The sequence below is a fragment of the Gambusia affinis genome, linkage group LG10, assembly GCF_019740435.1.
Source record: "Gambusia affinis linkage group LG10, SWU_Gaff_1.0, whole genome shotgun sequence".
NCBI lineage: Eukaryota > Metazoa > Chordata > Actinopteri > Cyprinodontiformes > Poeciliidae > Gambusia > Gambusia affinis.
In genome coordinates this window covers 9,387,414-9,407,072 of record NC_057877.1, presented here as the reverse complement: position 1 = coordinate 9,407,072, position 19,659 = coordinate 9,387,414, and the positions used below count along the sequence as shown (strand labels likewise).

General features: G+C 38.1%; 1 protein-coding gene across 1 annotated transcript in view; it reads left to right on the top strand.

Annotated features, from left to right (window-relative positions):
* ncanb (neurocan b) overlaps positions 1-19,659 on the top strand; it is a 153,099-nt gene that overhangs the window by 43,196 nt on the left and 90,244 nt on the right. Inside the window, exons 3-6 of the mRNA XM_044129077.1 lie at positions 9,113-9,342; positions 9,453-9,621; positions 16,396-16,570; positions 17,995-18,122. Coding sequence (XP_043985012.1) covers positions 9,113-9,342; positions 9,453-9,621; positions 16,396-16,570; positions 17,995-18,122 — 702 coding nt within the window. The remainder of the gene's footprint in view (positions 1-9,112; positions 9,343-9,452; positions 9,622-16,395; positions 16,571-17,994; positions 18,123-19,659) is intronic.

Genomic DNA, 19,659 nt, shown 5'->3' with positions numbered 1-19,659 from the left:
ATATTGTCTCTTAATTCTTTTGTAATAAACATAATTTTTTGCCCCTACTTTCTTTATTTCTTTTGATTTTCTTGTTTTTTGAGAATTCATACTCAAAATTCGGATTTTTTTTTTCCACGTAAATCTAAGAAAAAAAATGTGATTCTAACTTTTTTCATAAGAGTTTAGACATGTTTCCTCTGAATTTATATTTTTCTTTCTTTGAATTTTTCTAAATTAATCTTTAGTAACCACTTCAGTACTTCTTCCCATCTCACAGAAATCTTCTTTCTGTGAGATTTATTCACTCGTCTAAAAAGAAATCTAAGCTGCAGCATCTTTAAAGACAAATTTGTAAATATCATTTAATTAAATCTGAATTAATTTGAGCAGCGCAGACAACTTCCATCACTTCTGTCAGCCACAGTCCGGTTGTTTTGTTGTTTCAACTGTCATTTCCTAATACTTTGATCAACTAATGACAACAAGCTTCTGTCAGACCTTCAAATCCTTCTGCACCAACACACGTAATAAGCTGATACACAGCCGAAAGGAGCGGATTGGCGGCGGCTGCAGTGGATGCCCTCGATCAGTTTCGGTTGCTCTTCAGTTTGAATGATCAACTCTGCACACTCTGTCTTTATCTTAAAAAATATATATATATGTTTCTGCAGGAATTAAAAAAAAAAAAACAACCGAAGAGGAAAAAGAAGAATACGGAGAGGGAGGCTGCAGAGCTGCAATTGTGCTCCTATTAAAATGAAGTGTGTCTGTGTGCAACTTGGCATCAGACACCCAAAACCTTTGCAGCTGTTTTTGGTCATTTGCATACATCTACAAAGGGAAGGAAGATGAGGCAATGTTGACAATCACCTTGGTGATCAGGTTTCTCTATCTGCAAGCTGCAGGAGGAATTTCTGTCCTCTCAAAAGACAAAGTTATTAAAAAAACCTCTTATCAGTCTTGTTTTGTTCATTTTTTTGTTGTAGATATTCTCTAATGGGGGTATTTACATGATAAACACTCTATATTTCAGTAACAGCCCAAGTGACATGTGCATATGAAAACTCGACAAAAAATAGTAAATGTATTACGTTATGTGCACTGAATAATTAAGTTGTATCCTGACTAATATAATTTAATACATGAGGAAAAGAAGTTGGATGAAGTTAAAGAAAATCAAGAAAAATATTTTTTTTTTGTTCTGAAACTCTGGATTACACCATGAGGCAATACAAGTGAGATGAGACGACGGTATTAATAATTTGAGGGGACCAAGTTTAAGCAAAAATAATTTGAACATGTTATAACACAACACCTGGTTGTTGTCCTATCGCAGTGACATTGCACTCAATCTGCTCAGACCACTCCAGTCTGCTGTCTGCAGCAACTCCCAAAAGTCAAATTTCTTCTACCTAATTAATAGCTGTGCCGTATACAGACTAAATCTACAGAAACACAGGAAGTATTGTGCTGCGCTGGCAGGAGACAGGAGAACAAGTGATTTCCTTGTACGCATTGAAAAGACTGAGAGAACTCATAAAAAGTTAAACAATCCAATCGAAATAGAACCGATCCAGGACAGATAGCTAAACGTCTGAATGTTTCTGTCAGCACCTTTGAGACTCCAGCGTGGAAATGGAAAGAACATAATTCTGCCATAAACTTCCTGCAACCAGATGGTGCTCACAAGATTTCAAACAGAGAAGTTAAAAATTAATTAAATGAGATGGCAAAGTGCCATTTGACAGATAACTTTAGAAAGACCTGACATTAGCAGATGCATTCTTTTGTTGTTGCTTAACAAAAATTACTAATGCGCTCTGACTTCTAGGCAGGTTTACTGTCTAAGACTCCACTGCGGTAGAAAACTGCTCGAGGACAATATTTAAACAAGTCAGTGCCGGAGGAATATATTCCGGTCAGTCTCTTTGAATTTTCTTGAATGATAAATAACACCAGAGATGTGCATTGTATAATTTGCTTGGTCATTCAATCTGTTAAAATATGAAGATGGATTTCTCTACAAAAACTGGTTTTGTGGGAAAATTATGCTTGCAAATAGTTTCTCCATATGGTGAAATATCCTGAAGGCATCAGAACCAGCAAAGAATTTTCTATTAACTTTTTTTTTTTTTAAACATTTCAGTAAATATGTTGAACACTTATTTACTCTGTCATTTTGCATTACTTTACATGAAAAATCAAAAGTTAGCACACTTTTACTGGCAGTAAATTAAATAAATTTAATCAACACAAATTAACAAATTTGTGTTGATTTAATTTGTGCTAATTTACCTAATTTGTGCTGACACACAAATGTTACTTGCCTGATTAGGAATATATTTACAGATGAAAATGTTGTTTTCAGTAGATATTTACTACACTGAGTAGGTGCTTGTTTTATTTTTTTTTTTAAATACATCTTTTTCAGAATATTTGTGCAGTGAAATTATGTTCTGTTATCTTACTTTCAGAGCTAGGGGGGCTTTGCTGACTCAAAATAAAGCATAAAGACAAATATGACACCCAGACAGATAACCAAACAAAAGGCAACCATGTGAAAACAGATTTTAGACAATGGTGACGTTTCTGTCCGTATTGTTTTATATTTACCTACTTTGAAAAAGAAAAATGTTCATACGTTGAATTTTCAGAAGTGAAGTGCATTAAAGGGAATCTAGCCTGAGTGAGTAGGATGAAGAATGCTTCACGTTTTACCTTGGGTTTCCTCTTTGTGAAAGAGGTTTTAACCAGTCCAAATAAACAGAGGATAATAAAGTGTTCCCCTTAATTAACTTTCCTCTGCAGTTACCTGAGAGGACATTTTGGTTTCACCAAAAGAGACAAAATTACCGACATCTGAAGCTACTCTTTGGATATTGGAAGCTTGCTCCGGTTCTGTTTTCTACAACTCCTTTTGGGATTAAATAATTTTCTTATACTGGAGTTTTATTTCTATTTCATCTCTTTCAGAACTCGTTTTCAAAGTGCAAATACCAAAACCATTATCAGATGAAAAGTTGCTTGTGTGATCAGGCTAGTCTTTGTATGCTTTCCTTCCCAATTCTTTTATTTCCTCCTCTTATTGTGCTTTCAAAAACCCTCTCGCTCGTTTTTTTTTTTTTTTTTTTTTTTTCCACAGGTCATCTCACTTGATGGGCTGAGCTCCTCTTGAGTGCTGAATCAGAGGCTATTTCAGAGCACAAATCCTGTTTCATATTGCCAGCCAAAGTAATATAGACCAGCTGGGGTGGGAGTTAGACAAGTAGCGCTTGTCTAAGCGACACCACTAGGAGAAGCAAAGGAGTGGATATTTATGTGTGTTTATGTGTCTGTGGGGAGAGGAAAATGTGATGGGAGGGCTGATGTTAAGCTATCAGGGAAGAAGCACTCAACCTCTTACAGTGAACAACTGAAAAGGCATAACGGCTGCATGAATGAGCAATGACAATTATTCATGTGCCTTTATGTGTGTGCGTGTCTGTGTGTGTGTGTTCAAAGGCACATTGGCCAAACAGCAAAGGATGACACATAATTATTGTGCGTTCACGCAATCAAATGTTGTCAAATGTGAAAATATGTGCAATATGTTGCTAAAATCTTTGTCAAAGTGAAATTTCTTCTGTTTTGGTTCCAGTGTCACGTCTGAATGTTTCAGAAAACCAACCAAATTTTAATGTCAGACAAACATAAGCTGAGGAGTAAATACATGTACTCAAGTTATATTAGTGATATTGCTTCCAGGCCGATGTAAACAATAAATCACTGAAATGAAAGTAGCACAACATGAAGCAGGCTAACAGGGCTCCAAACGCATCATGTCCCGATGAAAGGAATTCAAGAACAGATTAGAAACAAAGTCACTAACATCCAAAAGGGTGATGGAGTTTTATTTTTATGACTTTTGGCAAGCGAGAGTGAGAGCAATTATAAAAAAAAAAAAAACATAAAACATGGAAGACTGGCAAATCATCTTATTTATATCTCACAAAAACAACAACCCCCTTAAGGTCACAACAAGAAAGAGAGCGGGATAAATATCTTTCACAGGAGAGAAGATAACTAAAGGGAACAAAAATGTCCCTTTCACAATTGCAAGAAAATAACTTGACAAGCCCAAGACTTTTTGGAAAACATTCTGTGAACTAATCAGACTAACGTTGTACACTTCGGAAGATGTGTGTTCAGTTGCATGTGGTGTTAATGAAAACAGCAATTCAGAGAAAGAATCCTATATCCACTGTATATCACAGTGGTAGAAGTGGGATGGTCTGGGGCTTTGGTGCTCCTTACCACAACTAAATGGTACTAAATGGTGAATATCCTTAAACTTGAACTCTCTTGGGTTTTACAGAAGGACCAGGATCTGGAGCATACCAGCAAGTCTGCCTCGGATTATCTTAAGGATTTCAGAGTCTGGGCTTAAATATGTTTGAGAGTGCAGTAGCCTGGCCTTAAGACACAATGCTTAAAAATGGTTATACACTGAATTAAAGCCATTCCTCAAAGAAGAGAGGGGCTGTTTTTGTTTTCCACAGACAAACAAAAATGTTTTACAGACACTGGAACTTTATTTGCCAGGTCTGTAAAACACTTGGTGAAAGATGTTGCTGCCAAAGGTGGCACACTCAGTTACTTGGCTTAGAAAGCAATCACTTTTTTTTTTACTTAGAGGTAGGTTGGTTTGGATTGATTTCTTTTCCCCTGTAATACATATAATCCGTGATGTAAAGTCATGCAGCCCATGGAATCTGTTGAGGAAAGCAACATCATAAAAACACATTTAAATCTTAAATGACTCGGCTCTCGTTCGTCATCTAAAGTCTTTGCTCTAAGACAGACATAATCACTGCAGACTTTGGTCATCCAGTTGTTGGACATGTACAACAACAGCATATATACAGCCCTGCAGTTTTCAAGATTTTCTTTTAAAAAAAATGGCAATATATATTTGCAAAGTTAGAGGAGAAGCATGTTCAACGAGTTTAAGATTTTCGTTAGATAATATTTATTTACGTCAGTAATGTGAAGCTTTCTAACATGTTTTTGCGAATGCTGCCCTTTAATCTCAAGTATTATTTAGAAGGTCTAAAGCTGCTCCGAAGAACATGAGTTAATTTAATTCAGTAGTTTGCAGGAGATAAGAAATATTTCAGTTTTCATATGTTCACTACAGACGATAAATTTGATTTAAGGACCGTCAGGACGGTGGGTAACTTGTGAAAAAATATCAAGAAACAAAAACATGAATGCATCCGCGCCTTCTCTTGTTTATCTTGTGTGCGCCGTCTTCCCACCATGTGATTCCTAATGTAAATGTATCTTTTCAACAAGGACAAATGAAAAAGTAAATCATACAAAGATGAAGAGAAAATAGAGAGCGAAAAAAGATGAGTTGAAATAATGGGTTTTAAAACTGGCATGTAGCCCGAATTGTAGAGAATGAATAGAGAGAAAAGAATAAGCAGGACACTGGGGGCAAAATGACAAAACAGCAGTGTGTCTGAGATTGCTGCAAGTTTACTGTTTAAACAATCTGACATTTAATTACAGACAGGACAGGCTGACCCCATAGGGAGTAACGCTTTAACATGCATTCAGTCAAGTGAGTCTACAGAAGGGCAAATAAAAAGTTTGTAATGGACGGTAGCACTAATGGAAATAAATCAGTTTGCTCCTTTTTCTCCATGAATGTCCAGCGTCATCTGTGTTTTACTTGACATCGACAGATTTCATAAATGTTCATCAGCTTCCTTCAAAACTAAATATCCAGACAAAAATCGGTGGTGGGGATTGTTTGTGGTTAGACGACGCCAACAGCTTTGGCTTATTTACTAGTAGCTCATTTCATTTTGCGAACAACTTTGACACATTTCCAACATTTAATTGACTCTGCCGAAGAAAAGAAGAAACATGATAATTTTACCACCATCATGCTTCAGCATGGGAAAGGTTTGTTCACGTTGTTAGTTTTCCATTGTAGCTTTTCGCATCAAGCTGAATCAACTTTAGCGCAATTTATTTTGCCTTTCTTTCAGTGGTTGTTTCCTTCTTTCCATATGTGAAGTACACATTTCATGGTTGGACTTTTGACTAACCTAAGTCCTTCCCAGAAGAGCTGTGCTTAAACTGAGATTAAATCACTTACTCTATTTACTATTATTAGTCCAATAGGTAATGGTTTGCTCTAGAATTCAATCAAGGGAATCAGTGGAAAGGGGGCCGAAAACAAATGTGTGCAACACTTTTCAAATTTGCAAAATAAATTTGAAAACTATGAGTCCTTTTTTAATGACTTCAGAATCGGGAGCTAACTTGGTTTGAAATAGAAATAAAATGTATCAAAGTTTGTTTCTTGTTGCACCTTGACATAATGTGATGAATTTGCATGGCAAGGTGTCAAAGAATGAAACAAAGAAGGCCACAATGAGTTTAAGAAACACAGAAAAATCCCAAAAAATGAAGACCCAAATTAAAGAAACAGTGGAAATTGGAGCAGCACACGCCTTCCTCCCCCATGTCTGATTGCATCTGTATGTCTCTAAAAAAAAATTGGAAAACTAAGAAAAGAAAAACAAAGAAAAAAAAAAGTTTCCCCTTTGCTGTTAAGAAGGGTAGAAGTTGTGACAGACAGCTTCTGCTCCAACACCACTCCTGTGAGAATAACCCAGCTGTCAGAGATGTTAACTGGGATGTAAAAAAGACGGAGCGAGGCAAAGACGGTGAGGGCCGCTGTCACAATGAGACTGTCTGATGAGGGACTCAAAGCCAGGGAGATCATGACAGCAAGTGGGCATACAGTATCTGGGATGCCTTATTTTTGACAGATTCAAGATTGAATTTGAATTATTTTGACCGTGAAGAACAACAACAGAAAGCTGGATCCCTTTTTTTGCGGAACGTGTTATAAGTATAGATTTAACCATTTGCCAGCTGACCGCAAAAGAACAATGAAAGGGTGTGATTTCGTTTCATTCTGGACGGATGTTGAAATTCAGTTTCGATTCCATTTATGTGTGTAGCACCAATTCTGAACACATCCTGTCTGAAGCTCTCTTTACGACACAGACCCAGTTTTTGTTGTGATATTTATGCAATGTGACAATATCATTTCATGAGAGACCAGTGGAACGTTTTTTTAAATGAACATCTAACCCTAAGGCCATTTATTAAAATAAAAAAGAAATAAAAAAAAAAATTCTATCGCTGCAGAACTCTGCTCTAATGAAAACAGAAATTAGTTGTTTCAATTCAGCTGCTCGGGACCTGCTGTTTAGAATACCTCAGCTCGTTTCTTCATTTTTGCTTGTTTCTTTTTGCGGTCGGGTTTCTCAGCGTTGTCTCTGCCAGCTGTGGCTCACTCAGATGCTGTCTGCCCCGGGGGAGAGTAAACACATCCTGCAGGGCTGCTGGATGTTTGGAGCAAACTTAAGCAACCTGCAAAGATGTCTTCCCAAAAGTTGAAAGTGTGTTCCAGTGAATGACACAACATGATTAAATTGTAATCCAGGTTTCTTTAGTTCCATTTCATGTGCTACGTGGTTTGATGTGTGTGTAGTTGGTCAGAGAGGCGTCATGGTCTCATGCCATTGCTACGTCGCTCTTCAGCACATTACTGATTCCACTCTCAGAAGCAAACAGAAGAAAAGTGTTTCTGCCACGTCCACGTCAGATTTTGTTTAGGGAAAAAAAAAATTACATATAATTAGCTGTTTTTTCCATGCGAGAGTGTTCTAGAGAGACTTGATTAAAGCGTCACCGTGTCGAAGCTCTACATTCCCTCGAAGTCTGAGGGAATGTACTTTTCTTTTGTTTTATATTTTGGTGTATTTTGAATGTTTGTTTTCATGCTTGACTCTGTGCACTTATCTTGAAAATAGCCAATATAATTAGAGTCAAACTGAAAATGCCGCTACATTTCATGTCAGAGTATCAAACATATGCAACAACTAAAATCTCATTTATTATATCTCAACAAAACTTGATGAAATAAGGGTAAAGTTAGCATTTTAGTTCTGTTGCTGTCATGATTTGTAGTGTGAGGTGGTGAGGCAGATGCATTGGACCCAGTAGCTGAGAGAAATGATGATGACAGGACAACACGGAGTCTCAAAAGATACAGAAACCCAAAATAAACACACAGAAAAACTCAAATCAACACAGAGAAAACCAAATCCTTACAGTTACATCTTTAGTCTGCAAGAGTTGTTGAAACGGGTATTTTGAGATACATCCACCAAAACTAAATTGTTGACCAAGCGACAACAGACGGTACTTTAATCAGTTTGTAACTTTGGGATCATCTGAGCAGCGTGTCAGTCTGCGAGTGAGGATTATGCCAAAGTGCTGTACTGAGTGATAGATCATCCCATAGGAGCGTGGCTAACAACTTGGTCAGCTGACTCAACATGCATGTACCGCCACTGAGGTTTGTGGAGGTTTAATTTAAAGAAAGTGCCTTTTTTATATTGTTCTTAGATGCAACAGGAAAGAGAACAGGAAAAGACAAGGGAGCAAGAAAAAGAAGAAAACAAAAATCACAGTGTGTGTCAGATATAAACAAGCACATATGGATCAGAGGTTGGAAGCTCTTTTCTAAGGTGTTCACCTCTGCAATGCAAATGATGCAATTGTTTTATTTCAAATAAGGCATTAGGGCATTTTGATAAAGTATTATAGGTGTTGTACAAGCAGACAAATATGAGATCTTGTTAATAGTTATATAATGACTAGCACCTTTTCCTTGGAGGCAATTTAAATGGCAAAGAGGTGTTTGGTATTGATTTTGTGATGCTTATTCAAGGGGCGATGTAAGGTTTATCAGCACCCCATTGACATTTTCCCTATTCACTGACTTGTTCTGTCAGCTACAACAATAATGCTCTGCTAGATCACTGACAATCATCAAAGGCATTCAGTGAGTTTCTGACTATTTTGCTTTTACTCCACAAACAGGAGGATCTTAATGGAACTAAAGAAACTGGAAGGAAATCACACGTTTCGACCACGGGAATCAATTAACCGAAACCTTTCCAGAGTAATGAGGAATCGCGTTCGGCGGCAGCCTTTACAAGAGCGGATTGATTAATCTTGCTTCTTCTCTCTTCCCCTTTACCTCTGCTCTCCTCAGGTTTAACCAGTGCTGACACTGTGGTGAATATGCGGAAGGTGACTCATCAGACCATTACCGAGGAGCTGTCTAAGACGGTGCTGCTCCCTTGCCTCTTCACCCTTCGCCCTGGTGCCAGCTCTTTCCCCGAGCCCCCCAGGATCAAATGGACCAAGGTTTGGGGTCAGAGAGGCTCCGACGGCCTGCAGAAGGAGCAGTCGGTCCTGGTGGCCAAAGACAATGTGGTCAAGGTATAGCAGTGACCAATAAAATATGAATCACTTCGCTGGACGTTAACTGTCTTTCTCTACCGTTATTATCATCTCTCCTTTTTTATTCACTCTTCCTCCACATTTTTCAGGTGAAAAAGGCCTTCCACGGTCGTGTGTCACTGCCTGGGTACAGTAAGGACCGCTACAATGCTAGCCTTGCTCTGACTGGGTTGCAGTCCAGCGACTCTGGACTTTATCGCTGTGAAGTTGTGGTGGGCATCAACGATGAGCAGGACACCGTTCCACTGGAGGTCGCAGGTAAACAAAGTGTTATCTATGTTTGAACCAGTTGTTTTTTAGGTTGCTGTGATAAAGAGGTTAAAATAAAAAGCTACAGTCAAATACAACAGCAAGCATTTATGAGGTTGCTCTTTTCGCACTGGTCTGATCGAAGGGAAACACAAAAAAAGTTCATTTCTATTTTGACCTGGACTCGAACTGGACTTGTGTTTCTCGAATGGGGCTTTGAGAGACATTTGTTGCAATTTGGCACTGATTTAACAAATTGAACAAAAGTAATTATAAATGGAAAGAACTTCAAAAATTGTGACAAGAAAAAAAACGAGAAGCACACTGTAGTGCTGGTTCAAGACTTTTCAAGGATTTGTGAAACTGCACATAACTGTGACGATTTAGACTTTTTTTACTTGTGTAACTAAATTGATTTTGGTAACACTTTATGGGACAGGATATGTAGTTCCTTTGCTGATTTGGAAAACCTTTAGTACAGTAAAAGACTGCGTTGTGAAAGAGTACAAAATTAAAGTCTTAAGGCTCATAACAGCTTCACTGTCATTTCCACTCAATTATAGTTTAATCAATTCAGCAAGTTCTCCTTCATGTATTTAAGTCTAATTTCTTTTCTGTCTATTAACTTTGCTTAAAATAACTTTGTACACATATCAAAATGACTAGATTGTACTAATATCAAACACTAAGAGCATCAGATTACAGAATATGCCAACTAAGTTTATTCTTAACCCAAAAATCAAAATGTTTGTAAAATGAATAAAAAGAATAATCAATTCTGTATCCTTGTGCCTAGCAGTTTGATTGACATCTTGCAAGGACCGAAAGGCTCTCTGAGCCTTTATTTGCTGCTGTTTATAAGATTTTGCTTTCAAAATGAATTAGATGTCTTACATACAGCAGCTTGATCGATAAGACTGCCTTCAACGAGGGACAGGGTGCTGATTTACGGCAGCTGTAATTTATTTGGATATTTATAGTTGTTTAATTGATTATTCATAATTACTCATCAACCCAGATACTCAGAGAGGATCAGTGAGGACTTTGCTGCGCATAACAATGGATTCCTGTATAAACGCTACCTCATTTTAAAGTACCTTCTTTGTTCAAAATAAAATTCCTGCACTTGCATCGACTTAGGCTGTGTTTGTACAAGATCACTGTCTGGAAAGCGCAGGAATGTTTGGATGATGATTGGAGAAACGTTCCATGTTTAGACAAGACTCCTTGAGTCAGCTGTAGTTGTCATGCCAGGCCACTGTAAGGCGCTGTGATTTTAGCATGTTATTGAAACACGAGTGGACATTTTACCCTTAGCTTCCACCTCATTCAGAAAACACTACTACAAGCCAAGTATTCATGTAACACACATATACTCATCAGATTTTGTGCTAAACTGAACACGTTAACACGGTCACATGGTTTTCAGCCGGACAGCACAAGCATCAGATGTTTCATCACTATAAGGTGACGGTTTCTGTGTAAACAGAGCCTTAGCTTTATTTATGGCTATACGAAATAAAGAGTTGGCTCCATGGTTGGGTTTATTAAAATGCCAGTTTGAGGTATAACATCTTCAACTAACATCCGATTACCAAAAGTACAGAGATCCTCCTCCAAATTATTAAATTCAGTTGTTCCAATCGCTTCCATGGCCACAAATATATAAAGGCATGCAGACTGCCTTTAAGGGGGGACTCAAATCTTTAAGCCTATGTGTCAAGATTTTTATTAAAGTTCATTAATATATAAAGTCGGGCGTTCAGACCTTTGGGAGTAGAGTGGACCCCTCCGTACTTGAACCCCAGTATTCATGAATTTATGGATTTTTCTGTGAAATGAATTGTTAACTGTTTCTATTATAATCTATTAACAGTTCATAAGCATCTGTGCTTCCTAAACCATGCAATTACCACATGTGCACTGGATCTAAACATCTGACCTTCTGTGTAATCCTGGATAATTTTTCAGCATATTTTCTCAGTGGTTCTCTGTGACGAGTATTTGAAACCAGTGAGTATTTCCTGAGGAAATTTGATTTCTTCTGGAAAAAACATTCCTAATCAAAATCTCTGCTGCATTCGGTAGCTGTGTTAACACGTTGCCTTTCACATCTGCAACTATGAATACTAGTAACTTTATTTTCCATGTCAGGTTAATACAGCCGTTACAGATGTTTACTGTCCTTCTGAGCGGGTGATGATGGGAAATGGTGAAAGGCCCTTGGAAACATTAAACATTATCCCACCGAGCTATTTACATACTACTAGTTCTTCACCTTTAGCTTTGTATGTTTCTTTGACAACAAATTACCTACTAATAGCTTGGAGAGTTTCAATGACTTTGTTAAGGTGCTGTGGCCATAAAGCTGTCACCACATTATATCCAGTTCACTCATGTTTATGTTTAATGGCAAGCTGCTATAATCACCTTAGCAACTGCACACCTTGGAGCAAACTTTGCTTGTATGAATATAGCCAACATCAGCTCTAAATGCAGTGACCTTATTATTTTTGAGTGGCGCAGCATGCCACAAGAGCCACTGTTTTAACTAACACAAACATCATTTTCTCCTTGTCCATAAATTACTCTTAAGGGAATACGTGCAAACTATAATACAAAAAAATCAGGCAATTGTGCCTTATCTGTTTTCCATTTTTCTAGATTTTGTCTGAGGAATATAGAGCCCGGTTTTCCCTTCATAAATAGCTGCATCTTCATTAACCCTGATATGACGCTTTTGAGAGCCTGTGTCCTGCAACTCTTGGCCAATCAATGCCACTTGTTCAGAATGAAGCTGTTTATGAAGCCAGTGAGGATCAACCGTCTCTGCGGTTTAGTCTTTATTGGCAAGTCCTGCGACGTGGCAGTGCTCGACCCTTCTCGCTAATTCTGTTCAGGTTTCAAATTGGTAATTTGCAAGTATTGATACTGCTCGGCTGTATCATTACATAATACTCCACTCCACTCATTTCATGCTCAGAACTGTGCTTTATTTTTTAATCTTCACCCTCTTCTCCTACATATTCATTCTATCTCTCTCTGATTGCATCTGTCCTCTATGCTTCTAGTGCCATTTTTGCTTTTCCTGCGTCCTCATGGGCTCAGCCGTCGTGTTTCTTGGATGCAGCCCAACGGCTACATGGATAGTGCTAACATCTGACATCATGCCACAGACTGAGATGGTGTGTCAGCCCTGAAGATGGTTAAAAAGCATTTGTGATTATTTATTCATATATTTGCTTTACAAGACTTATTCATTTTAGATTTCTAAGTGGCTCCATGCAACTAACATAAGTCAAGAGGCAGAGATTATGTAACTCTGAAATGTTTTCTGAAGATATTTGTATTATGCTCCATAATAGTTTGAGATGCTTTCAATACAACTCTGAAATTTATAAAGGAATTTTGTTTGCTATTATTTTTGAGGCATATGTATTATGTGTTTCACATTCATTGGTAGTCGTTGTAAATGTGTTTAAAAAAAACGTTTAAAAATAATTTCGCACAGACATTAAAAAAAGCGATGTCCCCGTTGGATCAATTATTGGTGGGCTGGTGGAGAATCTGTTCATCGCTGTTCTCCATAACTGTTTAAAAAAGCAAAATTAAAAAAAATACAGCAGAATGATAAAAGGAGAAAATGAATGCAACATGTTAAGAGGAAATTGTTGGTTGTAAGAAAATAGGCTCACATCCAGTCTTGTTTCTGTTTCCGTTCCTTTAAATGATGAAATTATTTATTATTATCACTGTGGGAAAATGAAACTTTATTAGTAGAAATTTCATTTTTGGCCCTTCTTTACAAACATATATCTCACTTGAATATCTTGTTGTACTGTTTTTTTCTCATTTTTGAATAAATAGTAGACACTGATCGACTTGAAATCATTCTCATAAAGCTAACCAAGGTAAAAAAAAACAAAAACAAATTAGCAGTATATATTGGTGTGAGAATTTATGACCTTTAAAGCTCCACATATTTCAAAAATTTTATTAAGCAGGTATTGTCTAATTTCCAGTTTTTATTCTGTAATTCTGCACCAAGAATCAAGAGCAGTTTTCCCTCATAACTCTTAGCAAGAAAGCAGATGAGCATATTTCACAGATTTATGCCCTAAAATTTATGCTTTGGATGCAAGTTTCATTCCTGTTGTTTCAGAGTCATCTTGAATTGAGATTTTGCGTGTGCTTTTTCTGCTTCCACAAATTTATACAGTTTTTTTTTTTTTTTTGGCTAACAATGACAGAGTTTTCCTAGTACGCTGCACTCTGCCAGGGGGGGCAAAGAGTACCAGCTACTCACCATGCTAAAATGAGGGCATCATTCAGTCACATATGGTGCCTCTCTGCTCTTCCCCTTAGAGACCGTGTGAGGATGTGCAAAGATGCTGAGGGTAAAAATAGACATAAGGTGCTGGGCATTCAACCCTCCTGTGGAACAAGACAGGGTTTCCTCTTACTGGGAGGAAAGTTATTTGTCTCTCCTGCGCACATATTAATGAGGAAACTAGCATCAATGTTTGGCCAAAGTCCCACAGCCTCAAATCAAAGGGATGGAGGATGAAAATAAGGGCAAGAAAAAAAAAAGGAGATGTTTCAGAGGGTTTATGCTCCATATAGCTCAGAGAAGGAGAATGACCGAAAAGCCAGATAGTCTGCAGAGACCGAGGAGAATTCTGTTTGCATCTTATGTTTAAAACACTGGTGCTAGCTTTTTCGCACCAAAGCCTGTATTATAAGCCTGTATTCTGATACTTAAACTTCCTCTTTGGCATCCGTCTCACTTGGAATCTCTCACTTTCCCAGGCAAAGTCATAGAGGATAAAGGAGGCAGAAGCACACAAGCTTGCATGACACTGGAGGGTCCTCAGGGGCGTGTGAATGTCAGGCAGAGATTGGTAGATGGACATGTGGACCTTTCACAGTTCAGCTAAGCTAGTTTCTTCTAGTCAATTTCATTTTCTCACCACCCTTTTTCAGCATTTGTGCGTACCCTGAAGCCTTGGTTTGCACACTGTGGTTCAAGCTCCGATGACAGTACTTCGACTGCTTATCATCATTCTTACTACAATTTAACGGTGTCATAGTTTTAAGCTACACTTCAGTTATTTTTCATTTTTCATGCCTTGAATGTTTATGTTTTTTTTTTTTTGTTTTTTTTTACTGAAAACATATCCAAAAAACAAAAATTCTCTTTTGGATACTCATAACAAAAAAAGACCACAGAAGTCATATATCAGCCAGCTGACTATCAGTGCACATCAACATGCATATGAGGCCCAGTATTGTTCATGCTATGTAACAACGGCAGAGCATTTCACAGTGTGACATAAATTATTACATACGTTTTTAGCTATTTTGAAATCATACCTTGTTTATTATGAGAGAATTCATGCTGATGTAAGAATACAATCAAAGCATAAGAAAATCTGCTTCAGTTCAAAGGTTATAATTTGTGGATTTTTCAAGTGGCTGTGCTCAGTGTGACCAGACTAAATATGTATTTCTCTGATTTGTATTCACACAAATGGTTGTACATAACGGGGCCTAAAAGATCTAACAAGAAACTAATGACCAAAAGTCTGAATAAATGTTATTTTTCTTTTCACTGTAACTATCCCTATGATTTACATGCAAGACAGCCATTTTGATTTTCCAACCTGAAATGTAGAATTCTGACTGTGAAACCTTTAACTTTCATTTTCAGAGAACAGAATGCAACACTAATGTGATACTTGTCGTAAAAATGCTAAAGAGTCACTGCCTTTAAAAACTCAATACACATACATGCTGAAAGATTTCCGTCTATGCATCTAACTTTAACATGCGACCTGACAGCGCTCGCTGTTGGTACCCACATCCAGCAGCCGCTGAGTGACAGGGATTTTACACCCTGGCAGGATTGCCAGTCTATAGAAAGCATTGTTGCTCTGTTTCTTTGTTTGCCTTGCTTGTCATTCCATCATGAACCTAGAAGCAGGTGAAACTCTGTGTGTAGAGCTACAGCAGTAAGATGAATATCCCCTCTGCTTGTCACACACTGTATCCAAGGGCAGCATATGTTTCTTTTTTTGTTTTTTTTGGACGACCTGATGTAAATCAGAGACATGTACAGTACACACAGGTTGCTGAACCCCAGCTCTGCTGGTTTGTCCTGCACAGATGGAACAATGTCAACACATGATGACTAGAGCTAGAGGGCTCCATTGTTTACCTCCGCGGATGAACGTGCTCGTGCTTTAATGGCACGAGGTTGCTGTTCATAAAACGTGCTGAGATTTGCAGGGCGCAGGCCGTAAACTTATATTGTTTTCTGGCGCAGCCTCCCTGTTTGTTCTAGTGTCTCGTGTCTCATCCATCAATCAATCACTTTCATTTATAGAGCACCCTTCCTACTAAAAGCAGGTCAAAGTGCTACACAGAACTATAAACAACAACCCCACAAAGTGAAATGTACCTTTTTAAAGTGTATGGAAAGTGGATGGACTGCGCGCGGATGATCCGGTACAGGAACTGCAGCCAAAAAGTGTGGCACTCAGAGAGAATACTATTCCACAGATGTCTGTAGTAATACTGGAGAGCAATATTTCCTTAAGTATTCTTGTGCCTGTTAATGGACCAATGCCTGAGGATCTCACAGGTTTGTATGTTAATAGCAGCTCTGCAAGAAAGGATTGCCCCAGACCATTTAAAAGTCACTCAAATAAATTTAAAATATATTTATAGACTTGCAGGAGCCATTGCAATGATTTTAAAACCTTATCTTTGTTTATATCTTAGGTGTAGTGTTCCACTACCGGGCCCCACACGATCGCTACGCCTTGTCCTTCGCTGATGCCAAGAGGGTGTGCATAGAGAACTCAGCTACCATTGCAACACCCGGTCAGTTGCAATCAACTTTCGCCGATGGCTATGAGAACTGCGACGCCGGCTGGCTGGCAGACCAGACTGTACGGTGAGGCAAAAAGATTTCCTCTCCTATGAAGAGTTTCAAAAACTCTGGAAATGGAATAGTACGAGAAGTATGGGGGGAAAAAAATACTCGAGTCTCTCTGCAGCATTTCGTCTTTTTCTGTTATTCCTCCTTCGGCGAAAATGTAGCCAGATAAACGATTGACTGGAATCCAAGTGGCTGATTAGGATGCTCTTCATGCACACTACAGCTATATCTGACTATCAGTTCAGTTACGAGGCTTTCTGCAGTAAGTGAATATTTTAAGAGCTTCCAAATAGCTTCACTTCTTATCTTGTCAAAATATGTGAATTCTAAATTAAAACCATGCAATAGAATTGAAACTGATTGCTTGTTTGATGACTGGAAAATGAGTTAGTTATATCTGCACCATTAGAGCTGCCTGTAAGGAGGCTGGCTTGTGCTTTATTTTACAATTTTCTATTAAATCCCCTGGAAAAAAAAAAAAGACTCCCATTGAGATCTTGTCTAATTCCCCGTATCTCCATTTTAATTCCAAATCACTGTTGCAGGCAGACATGCTGTTTGTTGTGCTCCTGACAGCTTCTTTGCATCCTTGCAGTGACACTTCTTTCTTCCCAGTTGTTCCTTCTGTCCTGCAGCCTTGCTGTTTCAACTTGGTAGCTATCTAATTGGTCCAGATTTTTCTGATGGCACATCAGCAACAAAGGAGGTGTCCAATTAATCCAAGAGGAAAAGTAAAAAGAAAGCCATTGTTTGTTCAGCCACAAACAGAAATAGAGCAGCAGAAGCCACAGACACCCCCCCAAAAAAAGCATATTATATATATATATATATATATATATATATATATATATATATATATATATATATATATAGTCCCTGTATACCTATTGAAATCTGTTAATCAGCGTCTTTGTTGTGCCTCCCTGCTACTGAAATCAATGTTCTGGAGGAATAAGTGTAAAATTTGGCCCCAATATGGAACCAAGTCACTGAAGGAATTACTGATTGTTTTACCCTCTTCTTTGCTTCTCGCCTCTCCTTCTCTCTCTGTTTCTCTGCTTCTGCCTTATGAAATGTATCACAACAGTTTATGCATAACTTGAAAGTAAAATATAGCTGAAAACACAGCAATTAAAAAGAGTTAAGGGAATGTACAGAGTGTGCATCCTGCTTTTGGCAGGACATAGATTTTACTTTTTTCACTGCCAGGGTTCTGGAGTTGAGTTTTCCTTGGGAAGATGTCTTTAAACTTACTGTATTCAGAGCAGAAAATGATAAAAGTGTTGCTGGGTTTTCATCTTCTACTCGGGAGCATGGACCCATCCCTGGGGGACTCGGTCTGTCTGCGGCTGCTTTTTTTATGGCCAAGCCATATAAATCTTGCTCTTTCTTCTTTAATTTTCTCTGTGCTTGCTCCTTCCTCTTGGTTTCCTCTGCAGGTATCCCATCCAGTCACCTCGGCCCGGCTGCTATGGTGATCGGGAAGACTCACCTGGTGTCCGTAACTATGGCAATAGGGCTCCCGATGAGCTGTTTGATGTCTACTGCTTTACAAAAAAACTTCAAGGTAAGTGCCAGGAAGTTAATAATTTAAGTTAATTCAAGGAGGTCTTTTGGTTCTGGTCTGCTTTTCCATCTACAGAACCAGAACCAAGCATGGATTATCAGCATTCAGCTCCTATGCTCCATAAATCTGGAACAAACTTCTAGAAAACTGCAAAACAGCCAAATATTATAAATCGAGGATAAAACGCACCTGTTTAATAATAACCTTTGAATAATAACTGGAACATCATAAAGTGTAGTCTATTTTTGTTTACCTGCGATTGTTTTCCCTTACTTGCCTCTGCAATGTAATGGGGTTTGTCCTGCTGTTTGTTCTCTTGCTTCTAATCATGTGAAATAATTTGCATCGCCTCAATATTGCGTTAATATAAAATTCAGTACTTATAATTGTCCATATAAACATACACTAGAGGATTACTGATTCCTAACTAAACAGCGGTCTCTGTCACAGGCAGCAGACTGTGTACTCCTAAAGGGAGTATAACATTTCTTTCATTGTGTGATTTCCAATCTCCAATTTCCAGAACTATTAAATGGTATCAGATCAACGTAGTTACAGTGACAGATCAAATTACTCTTGCTCACAAATCAGTGTCTCCCTGTTTTCATAAGTGGTCAGATACAAAGCTATCAAACTGCAAAAATATAAAAGGACGTCGAAGCAAAATGACCAAAACCCACTGAAGTCCGACTCTATATCACCTGAATAAACAGCTATTTCTTTTCCTCTTTAAATGCTTCTTACATGTTTTGTAACATTTAACATCTTTGCGGTATAGGAATTTTACCAGTGTTATTGTTATGCAACCTATTAGTACCTTCAGTAACTAGGAATATTGTCTTGGCTTATGCTGAAAGCTGAGTGGGAAAAATTCCCCTCAAAATGACAAACTGATTGACGACACTAGAAACCAAACTAAAACACTGCTTGGTTTTCAGTAGATTTGGAGCCCTTCATGTTCATTTCTGAACAACTTCACAATATTGTGTTAAACGTTACCCAGGAGAAGTTTTAGTAACCCTCTATTTATTTTCTTCTCATATGGCTTTACTGTTAAATCTGGGCTACATGATTAATTTCTCCCCTTTTCCTCCTGCTTAACATAATTTAAGGTTGACATATAGAACGGTATTGTAGATTCTCCCTACAGGTCACTGTAAATATCAATATTTGCACAGCAATTTGAGTTGTACTGTTCACGGGAGAAGAAGCTACAGCACCTTCATTATTTCCCTTTCGACACAGTAGTTACAGTTAAAAAAAATGTAAAAAGTTACAGCTACCACTTAGAGCATACTATTTTTCTTCCTGGGTTGCCGCTTAAACTCCTCCCTTGTGTAATGTTCATTCCAGAGGGGAAAACTCCACCAAAAATAAATATATCCTGATGCTGTAGGTGTTTTGCTTTGTCTCCTTATTCTCTGATTTGTGGTTAGCTTTACGTTCCCGTTCTCCTTCCTCTTCCTGTTCCTCCACCAGCAGCTTCTCAACTGGTTTTTACTATTTTTCCCCAGAATCACACAGTGAAATAGTTCTG